At 43.2% G+C, this 13,084-nt stretch overlaps 2 protein-coding genes across 2 annotated transcripts in view; one reads left to right on the plus strand and one right to left on the minus strand.

Moving 5' to 3' along the window:
* Syn1 (Syntrophin-like 1) overlaps positions 1-13,084 on the minus strand; it is a 182,352-nt gene that overhangs the window by 104,549 nt on the left and 64,719 nt on the right. The window lies entirely within an intron of this gene.
* LOC142776828 (uncharacterized) lies at positions 45-6,339 on the plus strand. Its single transcript, XM_075881186.1, has 8 exons — positions 45-447; positions 1,974-2,086; positions 2,172-2,487; positions 3,473-3,609; positions 3,766-3,904; positions 4,427-4,501; positions 4,646-4,766; positions 6,182-6,339. The coding sequence occupies exons 1-8, from the start codon at positions 45-47 to the stop codon at positions 6,219-6,221; spliced, it is 1,344 nt and encodes a 447-aa protein (XP_075737301.1). The 3' UTR covers positions 6,222-6,339.

The raw sequence follows: 13,084 nt of genomic DNA on the forward strand, positions 1-13,084 counted from the left end.
CTCATAAAACCTAAATAAAATGGACATATTAATATTGAAGTCATATGCGTCTATGTAGCACGATGTGTTTACGTGGAAACCTGTATCTGCCAGTCGGCTTGAAGTACGAGCTCGCGGCTCGCGCGTACGTTTACATTCAGCACGTGCAACGGCAGTCTGACCGCTGGCCGCAGATTTGCGTGCGATCCTGCGAAGTGATCATTCGGCTGCGTATCCTCTTTGTGTTTTTTTCGTGCACTAACGGCACAGTGTACTGCAGAATGATCACGCACGCTAAAGTACGTTACGAAGACGATCGGAAACTTGCGATTGTGGATGTTGGCGACATCGAAAACTTCAAACCAGAGCACGCGAAGGACTTCAAGTCCAAGTTCTTCTATTCTGTAAAGTGGACCGATCCGGACGGGACCTCTGATTACTACCGGGCTCGGATCCTAGCTTTGGGAGGTAAGCTCTTCGTTTGCGACCCTGGCACACATTTATTTTGCCTTGTCAAGTTCAACATTAAGTGCATTTTTGTGTTCCGCGGTGCGCATATGCCTATCGTTGATGCTATCCGGTGCGTGCGGTCGGTCGGCAGGTATAATTTGATTAATGAAACATAATTTTGTCTTGAAATGAGCGTAGTTCAAATATAGTCTTGCAACTTCCGTTATTTATAAATAGGCCTAATGAAGCTAGTGTATAAAAATTACTATATATACTCAACTGTCTTTTGCGCTCTTGCAAATGCAATTAATATGCCTAAAACTTGTTGCTAAGTGAGATGGATATCTAAGGGATCGCCTTTCTTTCTATTCTTCATGCGGTACAGCACAACTCGATAATATTCCTTAAAATGTATGCACTGATCCAGATCATAGACCCCTCTCCTCCAACTTTTGACGCTATTGTCTGCGAAGCTTCCAGCGTACGGCACGTGGCAAACTTGTTGAGTCCTTCCCAGCTGCCTTTATGTTTTCAGAATACAGTAAAAGCTCGTTAATTCGAACTCGAATGGGACTATAAAATTGTTCGTATTAAGTGGAGTTGAAAAATTGCGCAGGCGCTAGAATGAAGACATTGTTCCACACTGTGTGGAGAACCCAGAGAAGCCACCTCTGGACTCGTTCCCGCAAACTAGGTGATACTACATGTTTGTGGCAGGTAATTTCATAAATTAAATTCAGGCTGTGACAGCAAGAGAATTTATTGATCAGTCAGTGATACACCAGAAACAAGCATAGACTACAAAGAACAGACTACAAAGAACACAGGACAGAGTTTAACAGAACGAGTGCAACCGTCAAGTGGTCTTATTTTCATGCGTAGTGAATAATAAGGCTAGTTGATGCTTGCGCTCAGTCTGTAAAACTGCGTTCTTTGTAGTAGTCTTCATAGCGGCGCCCTTCCATAAGTGCATTCAACTATTATGTAGGTCAAATAAAATAATTATTTTTGATCATCTGTGTTCATGCAATAATCATTAATTCATTATCTTCACCATAGCAGTCAGATCCCCCCTCCCCGAAATAAAAAAAAAAAAGGAACCAGGATTTGCGTGTATATATATATGTATATATTGCGTATTTGACCTCTCCTTACACAAATGCATATACGCAAACATCTAGAGCTCAGTTATACAGTATATACAGTAGTCTTATGCAAAGACAGTTAATGAGCACATGTTTTATGGTTGTGATACTACGCACATATATATTCTCCCTGCTTCTGTTTAAGGCTTACATGCATATAGAGCATGAACTTTTTTAATATTGAAACAAAGACTACCGGAAATTTCAAGGATCCTTTCATATAAGTAGAAGGCTTATTTAAGTGTACACTTAGCATAATATTCCTTCCCACTTAATCTGTTGTCACTCTTCTGTGTTTTTCTTTATACTTGCAGTGCAGCCTAGTCGCACATCCATGGCTTATAATGAAATTATTTCCTCGTAACATTTTTCAATGTGTACGACCTCAATATTTTCCAGAATCTGAAGACGACTTGGAGGGGGAGGGAGGAAGCCGGCAGAGGCCTAGGTTTGAAAAAATGGCTTATTCACCTGACGGCGGAAGTGAGGATGAAGATGATGTCCAGCCAGAGGTACTTGTTTATGCAGTGCCATATCATTCTTTATGCATTGCACAACTTAAACAGCCTCATAAGACATTTTTTTGTTTGTGTACAGCGTCCCGTGAAAAAGCCCTCTGGCCCAAAACAGGAGCTCTTGGACATGCTGAAGAGAAAAAAGGATGACATCTGCCGAAAGGAGGAAACAGCTACAAAGAAACAAAAAAAGAGGGAGACCTATGACGATAGGGGCAGCCTAGTCAGTGAGCTCAAGAACAAGCTACAGAGGCTTGAACAACTGATGGATAGAAAGAGCAAAAAAATAGAGCAGCTCCAAAACAAGAATAACACATTAGAAAAGGAGGCCATGGAGCTGAGGCGGCTTAATGTGAGGCTGCAGGAAAAAATTCTGACAGCCTTAGATGAAGGCAAAGGTATGGAATTCGGCTTTTCGTAGTTTTGTGGCTTCTGTGGCTGCTATGTACGTAGACTTATTTGTAATTTGTATGCCAGTAGCATGGTCACACATTTTTTTTTTTTTTTTTCAGGTTTGGGGGGGAGGGGGCACTCAGCTATGCTTTATGTATGTTTATGCATGCATTTGTATGCGCGTTTATACACATGCCAAACTGAAATTTCAGGGGGGGGGAATTATGGGCTTCCTTAAATTTAAAGCTATTCCTTACAATTTCAAACCACAAAATCGAACGAAGTGATGTTTGTGCATACTACCATGTTTACACATTCTTACGATAAGGAGCGAGTTTGCTTATTTAAGAAAATTACAAAAAAATATAGGGTATTGCAGTTATAACATGAGCTCGCCATCCTATGTTGGAGAGCTTCTCTTCTGACCAGTGGTGACGACCTTGCATAGGACCACAAAAGGCTTTTCAAGTCAGCGGAGCATGAAAGAATTTGTCGCACTTCTTCATCACCCAACAACTATATGCTCATTTACGCCTTGATGCCACTGCCTATGATTTTCGAATATCTTTGGACAGTTTATTGTTTTATTGTTAAGCAAATCCTTTTGCATTTTCTTCATGTTTTACCAGGCAGTGGTTGCATGTGCAAAACATTGCATAGATCCAACACGTCCATTGTCACTTAGAATGCTCTTTGAAGGTGCTTTGAAACAAAATAATAAAATTGCTGTTTTATGTGTAGCCTGGTTTCACATCTAATATGAGGTGCATTCTCAAATTGTTAGTTACAAAAAAAAAAAAAAAAGAAAAAAACTCAAGTTAATACAATACTTGCATTTGGTACAATTTCTTTGATGTAGCTATATTTTGGGTGAGAGCCTTGATATTGAAACTCATATGTTTTGAATGTTGATTGCTGACAATGCTGTCTTCTTAAAGTGACTTGAGTTCTGCTGTTTGTAGTGAGCCTCGCTTCATGTTGATGGTGCAGGCAACAGTAGAGCTGCGTGCTCAATTAAGAGCAAACCGGAGCACTCAAGGATGGAGCTCATAGATATTGACATGGATGTGATTCCAAGGGAGACAACACCGCCACCAGATGATTGCCCAAGAAAAGAGAATGCCACGGTAATGTGCATATCTAAAGGGCAGCTTCAGGAATTTTTAGTTTTGCATACAGTTGTCGTTGTAGGTGAAATTTTTTTTGTGCTTGCTTAACTGTAAATGCTGCTTTTTCAGATGGTTGTTATGATTTTTTTTTTGCAATACATTCCTCTGATGCAGGTGGACATTGGCAGTGGCCTTCGAATAAATTCTTGTGCGTGGAGTCACATCCAGGGCCATCAAAAGGATTCTCTTTTTGTGAAAGACCTGCTTCTTGGAATTTGGCCAAAGGAGCAGCTGAAAAACCGCTCTTTGCAAGGTATGTTGCTGTTCTATAGATTTTTTTTTTTATAACGACAAAGCTCTTTAGGCTAGCCTTATTCTGTTCAAGGCAAAGAAATTCCTAGGTGGGTATGTGCCACAGGAATTGGCCAATCCCCAATGCAAGTTCAGCAGGTGCAAGTGTTAAATGAAAACTGCTTGACGGAGTGGAGCATGTCAAACATGGGAGAGGAAGAAAGAGAACTAAGAGGAGTAAAGGCATAAAATGATCGAAAGACTAGACTCGGAGAAAGAGATAGAAAAGCAGAGAGCAAGACAAAGAGAAACAGGAAGAGAGTGAGAGACATAGATAGAGGAAGTAATCAGTAGAGAGAGAAAGGAAGGGAAGAAAGAGCAAGAAAGAAACCGAGAAATTAAAAGGAGCAACAAGGAAGGCTGCCCCGCTCCGCTGTTTCTTCAGGCTTGGCACCACTAATGCGAAGCTGCCATAATTTTTTTTAGCGCTGTGAACTAGAAGTAGCAGTATTATAGTTAACCACTGTTCATTTGTGTCTTGCAGGAAAGCGGTGTCCACGATTTCCGGATCGGCCTGCAAAAACTCCACTGACGCCTTGGAAAGTGGAAGTGATGCGGGGTAAGTGTCCATGCTTTTTAAGATATTTTGGTGTAGACTGTCTTTGTTCATTCTGCCTCAGACCATATTCTTATAGACTCCATTTTTGTTTAAGAACTGTTTCTTCTTGCCAGTTAGTGATGCCCTGTGAACCTTTTGTTTTAGATTGTTACAGACGGCGACTGCAGCGCCAAGGTATTCCTGAAAACCTTGTGCCTGCTGCACTCAAGCAGCTAAACCATTTTGTGGTGGAGAAGCTGGCAGACCTTGAGAGGATGGCAAAACGGTGAGATGCAGTTGTAAATGTGTTTTGATGAATTTCAGGAAGGTTCTTGTATGTAGTTTTAAATGACATGCAGCCTTGTAAAAAAAAGTGTTCAAAGCATCATACTGATTAAATGCCATGCCAGTGCATTTACTCACACCTGTGAAGTATGTGTGAGATCATGTGGTAAAAACTAGTCTTGAGCTCCTAGCACATCAAGTTAGCACTTTACTCACATCTGAGCAGGCCCAAATTCTAGGCTGACCCCCTAAGGTTTGAAGCCAGAAAAAAGAAAAGAAAATGTTACCTCAAATGTAGACCCAGCAGGAAAACGTTTACAGTATGCAAAAAACTCAAAACACATACAGTAGAACCCAGATATATATATAGAGCCATAAAGGAGATTGCAAAATAGTTTGATATGGCAGCAAAGCAGACAACTCGTCCAGCTTTCTCCTGTGTGTGTTTGTGTGTACAATGATTCTCTGCTGAACAGTGCTGTTCTCTTGAAACCCGGCGCCTGCTACAATGTGTAGCCTGCTATGTATGGTCACAATATTACTGCACTGGGACCCCTTTCCGTGCTTGTTTACTATGTCAGTGTCTGTGCAGTAACATTTTCTTGTGCGTAAGCGTTCACTTCTGACAATAAGCGGGTGTTGCGTGCATCATTTTGGGCCAATGTGGCGGCTATGCTTTTTTGTGCAGTTAAGGCGGTTTTAGCTATTCCACCATGGCACCAACGCATTTGGGTTGTTGCATATTAGCAGTATGCAGTAAGTTTAAATGGCGCTGTGCCTTACATGCTGCTAAACAGGTAGTCGAAAATGCCTAGTGCAATAGGGCTGTCGGCAATCCGTTGCACTCTCATGTTTGTCAGTGGCTGCTATCACATTTGCAGCCATCGCCACATGTGCTTAAGTCTTAATCGATGGCCAGCCGGTGCGTCCAAATGAAAATGTGAAATATTTTGCACAGTACAGCATGCTACTGGCCACACCTAGAGTTGCGGGGTGCACCTTGAATCAACAAGCTTATGAGCCTTGATGGCATGATCAATCCATGGTTATTATGCTGGTGGAAACAATTACTGCTATCACTCAACTGTAACAATTTTTTAAGTACTCAAATATAAACCAACCCGACAGTATTTGAGTTTGAGAAAGACTATTGGCCTAGATTTGCGTAAATATGATACACACTCTGCCTACAGCAATAAGCAATGTCATTACCTATCCCTAATATTCTGACAGGTCCATTTCTAAGGATAGTTCTGCAGCAGGCTACCATTGAAAATGTTGCAAAGGGCCAGCTCTCATGCCTTGAAGTCGTAGTGTGGTTCAAGCACCACAATGTCGTTGCATCATGTGTATATGTAACATTAGCGATGTGAACTTGTAACTTTCATGCACTTGTGTATTTTTCAACACTTTCAGGGAGAAGGACAACCTTAAGCCACAGGAAAGCTGTGAATAAGGCCAGCAAATTCCAAGGTCAAGAGTAAGCCGTGCCTGCAAATTTGGTCTAGTCATTTTCCAGTCAACTTTTGCAATACTTGTACAAGTAATAAATTATTGTAAATCAAGTACCTTCATTTTATGGTTTTTATTTTATGCATGTGCAATACACATCACTCACGACCAAGCATACCGGATCATTTTGGTCAGGATGAACATTTTTGCTTTAACAATTTGGTGTGCTCTTTGCCCATGTATTTCAGCCAAACACCAATTTGTAATGGAAGAATGTTAGGTTCAAGCTAGACCAAGCTAGAAGTTCACTTCAAATGGTTGACCAGTTGCACACCAGCCAGCTCTAACTGGATGACCATGTACATTCAACTGGCTGACCAATGGCGCACCAATCAGCTTCAATTGGATGACCTGTTGGCACCAGTTGGCTTGAACTGGATCACCACATGTTTTCAACTGGTTAACCATTTGGGCACCAGTCAGCTTCTATTGGATGACCTGTTGGGTGCCAGTTCACTCTAACTGGGGGACCATACGTTTTCAACTGGTTAACCAGTTGGACACCAATTCACGTGAGCTGGTTAACCGGTTGGCTTTAACTGGATCATTATGTGTTTGACTGGCTGACCAATGGCGCACCAATCAGCTTCAATTGGATGACCTGTTGGCACCAGTTGGCATGAACTGGATCACCACATGTTTTCAACTGGTTAACCATTTGAACACCAATTGTCATTGACTGGTTGACCAATTGCACTCCAGTATCTTTAATTGGATGACCATATGTGTTCAACTGGCTAAACAGTTGAGCACCAGTTGGCTTTAACTGGATCACCATACGTGTTCAACTGGTTAACCAATTGGGCGCCAATCAGCTTCTATTGGATAACCAGTTGGCTTTAACTGGATAACCATTTGGACGCCAATTTACATTGACTGGTTGAATAGGTGGACACCAGTTATCTAGAATTGGTTGACCAATTGGACACCAGTTAGCTTTAACTGGTTGCAGTGAAAAGAAAGCTGGGCACCAATTAAGATTCGGTTACGTCCAGTTAAATATAATTGGAAAACCAATTGGCCACCGGCACTGTCCAAATGGTTCACCAATTGGACGTAAACTGGTCTACCAATTGGATATAATTGGTACGCTCCCAACTGGTGGCGAAATTCCAATTGGTCGAGAACCAATTCGTAGCAATTGGTATTTGTCCAATTGGACCCATTGATTTTTTTTGACTGGGCTGCCTCCCCCCCCCCACCTCCCAACTCTATCAAGGTGGTGCCCCCTCCAGAAAAAGTTTCTGTCTATGCCCCTGCCGTCCGCGACTTCAGCTCACATGGTTCTTTGAGTCTGCAAAATGGGCTCACGGCCACTTCTCAATGTTGTTTTGATCTACAGGCGGAAACGTGGCCAGCTTCGAAAACTGATTCATCTTCTAATAGCTACCGTGAAATGTCACACAGCTTATGAATGAAGTTGGAAAGAAACTGGACACTGGCATTTTTACCGAAACATGAAATTGCCATTTAGATCACGGTACAAAAGATGTACCTCGCAGAATGTCCTTTCAAGGGCACAAAATAATACAACTGGCGCGCAGTCTGTTCGCTGCGCTTATCAAACCCGGTCGGGATTGCTTTTTCTTTTTTTATCACGATTTACCTCTTCGTAGAAGCTGTGGAACTGGCAATCATTCATTGTTTTCACTCATGTGTGGCTCAATGGGGATCAAATGCGCACCGTCTAACAACCGTACAAAATTTTCACAATAAATATTAGGATCGTGCCGCAGAGAAACTTCTCCTCGTGTGAAATTTTACCTGCATATTTACAACTCTGAATGAGGCATGCATGTGCATGTGACTCACACGTTTGCCCGATATCATAACAGAAAGGTTGCGGCTGTAATAATCCTGTGCTGCTTCCCACAAAGCGGGGAATCCATTTGCGCTGAGCTTCGTAAGGATATGTGTGCTAAGCAAAAATGAAAATTTGCGCATGCTTGTCGTGTCAACCGCGGTACGTCTTTAGATGCAAACCTACAACGAATGAAAAAGTGTAATTGCGCACACTTCTTTCAGCAAAAATAACTCTTTGTCACAAGCACGCGTGAATACCCATTTGATGCTTCAATTCGACATGGAATGAGTCTCTACCTTTTACAAAAACAGAGAGCTCGGCCAGACGACGCCGGCAGTGAGGCATTATGAGAAGTGTAAAACTTTTCCAGAGCAGTTATTTAGCACTTTGCACAGTCAGTAAAGAAGCTACGGCAGCATTTCTATGATTTCGTTGAGTGAAGTACGACAAGAATAACAAAAAAAAAGAGACGCAAAAGGGGCTACGGGCTGCGCGCGAGAAGGCTGGCGGAGCAATCCAACCACGTACATCATAGGAATGCATCTGCATGGTGGCGCCATGGTATATCCTTGCTCCCAATACTGTACAACAAAAATGATTTCTTCCCGATATTCGTCTTTAAACATAGGACTCTATTTTCATACATTCCCTTATGAGTTTAAGAAAAAAAATCTAGAAATGAATCACTCCACTGAATAGTTCATACAATACTGTCAAACAATGCACAAGTTGTCTACCAAGTTTCCCACTTGGGGACCAGTTCACCTGTCCCATAGAGGTCCAGCAGGTATGGCTCATATCTCTCACTAGCTTCTTGAAGTTCCTGCTCATCTGCTCTTCGAACGCAATAGCAAAACCTGTGCCTGTCGAAGCACTCAACCACCAGTGTTCTCGTGAGTGTGTAGAGCACTCCTCTCGCCACAAGTAGTCGCTCAATCTCATAGAACTGTGGTCCCTCCTCTGTTCTCCGAACTAAAACACTCCCAGCATGGTACGTGCGTCGGTCGACCATTGCATTTTGTACTTCATGCACTGTCTTCGACAAAACTTCTTTGGCACATGTTGGCAGTGTGCTCCATTTAACAGGCCTGCTTCCTGAGGCTTCTAGTTCCTGGTATAGCTCAAAGTTTTTCAGATGACAGCTCTGTTTCATCTGGTGCCTTTCGGCCAGAGTATGTGTCAAGTTTCTGTAGTTCTTGATAGTTGCAGCCATTTTTTTGAAGCTTTGGTGTTTAGCCTCAAATCTCATCGACCAAAAGTTCTTGAGTGGGCCAAGCTCACGCACAAATCGAGCATAGTGAACCATATAATGCAGCTTGGGGATGAGTGCTCCAGGGCCATACCTGGCTGAAAAATCAACCAAGAAGCTTTGCACAAGCACGTCCAAGTATGCAAGGCGGGCCGATGAGATTTCAGCTGCAAAAATTATATCAATGATCTCGCGAAACTTCAACAGGAGCTCCCAATCTTCATTGCCTTCTGGGATCCTCGTTCCAAGGATGAGTGGTAAAAATCTCATCAAACACCATTTGCTGGATGCCGTTCCTGCCAATACAGCATTACTGTTCAGAAACGACATATTGATTGCAGGAGGCTTGTTTTTTGTGTCGTTCTTCCCGTACTTGAATGCCCACACCAAATCCAGATCCTGCTTGGATAGCAACCTACTAGATAAGAGCGATCTTAAAACTTGCCGAAGCACGGATTCTGCACCACCTTCCAATATGTCATGCATTAGGTCTGGAGGCAACTGCCGAGTCACATCAAAATAGGGAAGCTGGAGCAGGGGAGAGGCCTCATTGACACCATACAGACGTCTGTTGGCTGTGTTCACAGCTACAGCTGCAAGGTGCAATTCATGCCTACCTAATGTGCGTGCTTGACACATGTCTTCATGCGTTTTTTGTGCTAGCTGCTTTGAGGATATCATGCAGAATCGACAAACTCGCCCATTGCTGAAACAGCAGGAAAACCCGCCAAGGCGGTTCAGGGACAGATTGTCACCACAAAATGCAAGCACAATAACTCTGGCATTAACTTCACGCCCTTGCACACTTAATACGAGGCCCTCCTTGTGCATTGCCTTCAGGTCATCCAGCAGTGGCTGTAGTATAGGGCCTAGACCATGAGTCTTCACATATGCGTAGCGCACAAGCATGACCAGATAAATATTGTCAATCTGTGACCTATACCTGGCATGAATGTTCACCAAACTACAGTACACTGCCAGGATCTTGTGCTTTCCTCGTTTAGCTCCGAGGGGATTTACAACTTCTATTTCATCTGTGTAAAATAGAAGAATAATTGTGTGTGTGCTGCCCTCGGGAATGATAGATTGCATGTGTTCCTTGAACACCAGGCCATCTGTGTGATCTCTGTACACAGAGGTTTCATGCCTCTCAATATTTACAGGTGATTTTAAATGGGCTGCAATGTCCGGGAGCTGGCAAAGTACAGTGAGAAGCTTTGGCAATGGGACGTAATGATAGTTTGCATCCTCACCGACATAATGCTCTTCAGCTGGTACAAAAGGGAAATTTTCCTTCACATAATTGTCTCGTTTCCATTTACTCTCAATCCCATTGAACAGGTCAGGCAGAAATGAACAGCCAAGAAGATTTTGCAATTCAGGACCCATCACTGATGTCTCCATTGCATTCATAAATTCATTACCATAAGCCTTAAGCACAAGCTCGAACACCTCCTTCAGTTGGGCAAATATCTTCACAGCTGCAGCATGTGGCAAGCTGTGTTTTGTAGTGATGGAAAAAAAGAAATCCCATATGGTGGATTTAACTTTTTCCAGAAAGCGCTGAAAGTGGTCACGTGGAGCTGCAGTCTGCTGTGATTGCAAATTCCTCACAGGAGTTTTCCTATGCGAATAACCGCCGCGAAAGATTGGCAGTTCGGCGCCGTTCATTTCAGCACTGTGCATATCCGCACTGTCCATTTCGTGCCGAAGCTGTTCGCTTGACGGCAGTTCAGTGCTCCGTCGATCCCTTGGGCGCTCGAGCGACCGCTGATGGCAATTGCTGCCATTTTCTTCAAGCACGGCTGAGTGGTGACGATACAGGTGTGATCTGTAGGAGGAGAAGTTCGTGTACGTGTTGGCGCAGCCTTCGATGCCGCATATCACGCTGAAGTTCGGCTCTCCGCTGTGCTCTAACCCTATGTGCGTTATCACTCTTACCAGCTGGTAAGAGAAAAACGGGCATCTCGGACAGTACTTTGCATTCATAGTTCTAACCACAAATCACCAGAACATTGCTCGCTGGAAAGCCACACGTCCTAGGTGTTCGTAAGATTAGCAGGCGAGAACGTGAATAAGTTCATCATAGTAGACATCCGGCACATGGAAAATACGAGTCAGGAGAAACACGCCACTGAAAGCAGAATAAAGAAGCTGTCTTTTTGCTGCAGCACGGATGAAGGAACCAAACGAACGCTGTAGTCGTCGTGAACAACGCCTGGACACACGCGGGCAGTGAACACGGGTAAGGATGGGTAAGGTGGCTCAGTGTTGCCACGACACATTTAAAAAAAAAAAAAAAGTGGCTAGAACACAGAACACCTATACACTGCTAGAATATGTCTTCGAAAAATGAGTAGATCTCTTTATTCCGCTATTTGCTCTCGCTTTAGGAATGCCAAATTCAGCGCCTATAAAGGTCATTTTTATAAAACTGCACTTTTTAACAAATAGTAAAGGAAATGTCCCCGACATGAGCCGTACGTGAGCAGGATATATAAACAAGGGATACCTACAGCCTTGTACTCGCATGCAGCCGGCCAGCAACTGTTTTGGGGTTGGGAGGGGGGTGAGGCAAGCGTTACGAGTAGCTGTGGACACATATCGTAGGCAGACCAGGAATGTCCATTACACTGGCGTCTACTTCTCATTACACTGAGTAATTTATGTTATTACATTCCGAGAGTACGTCAGCACTTATAGATCGCAGACGTCAGCATTATTGAAACGAAGTGCACCTCACGGTGCGATGATGCGGATATCATACGTACGTAACGCTAATGTAATGTTTCTTGCATTGCTATAAAAACAGAGTGAACACTGGAACCACAATTGACGTTAACGCGACATGGCGCCTGTAACATAGACGTACCCTAGGAGTACACAAATAATGTTTATTGAATTTTTATGAAATTAGATAACTAGCACTACAACCACACAGAACTGATGTTGCCCCAGCACTACACCTGCATCGTGTCTTTTTCCAGAGCATTTTCAAGACATGGCGTACGTGGCTCTGTGACAGGGTGCAATTCCTGCTGGGACCCTGACATTTACTTTTTATATTCATCGGGTAAACGCTGTCGATGTCAGTTTACGATGTCTGTCCTTGCCGTATCCGGGGTAGATATAAACTATCACCTGTGGCGCGCACAAGTTTGACCACGTACGTACGGGACAGCATTTTCACGCTCTCATGTTCTCTCTTATCCTTTCATACCAATTTTGCTCCATACCAAGTTAAACAGGCGTTACTACGTTATTGTGCACCGCGTAAAATACCGTGTTATTGCGCTTGTGTCCGTCTAGTCATTGACTCCAAGTGTTCGTCATAAGCGGTGCGCAATAACGTAACAACTAGTAAATAGCTACCAACTCGCCCAAGCAAGTACATCCTTAAACAGCTTGGGGCCGCGAGAACATTCAGACGTACGATCGATCGATAGATAGAAACGTTTTGAAGTGCCTGCAGTTGGCAAAGAAATGTTTCGCATTTAGGAAGATGAGCTCCATTAAGCTTTCGTGAACGAAATTGGAAGACAGGTGTCGTGAAGAAGAATAGTGTGCCGAATAATGTGAAGAAGAATAATGCACCACATGCGCAGTTCAGTTTCAGATGCGGCTACACCAAACAACACACTAAAAGCACTTGTGTTGATCCTCGTGTTATGTTTATTCGGCTTAGCACTGACTGCTGCATGTTAAATCTGTGATGTGGTGGAAGTCATATATGTGTCATGTGCGCAAGGTCAAA

This window comes from Rhipicephalus microplus, chromosome X (genome assembly GCF_043290135.1).
Source record: "Rhipicephalus microplus isolate Deutch F79 chromosome X, USDA_Rmic, whole genome shotgun sequence".
NCBI lineage: Eukaryota > Metazoa > Arthropoda > Arachnida > Ixodida > Ixodidae > Rhipicephalus > Rhipicephalus microplus.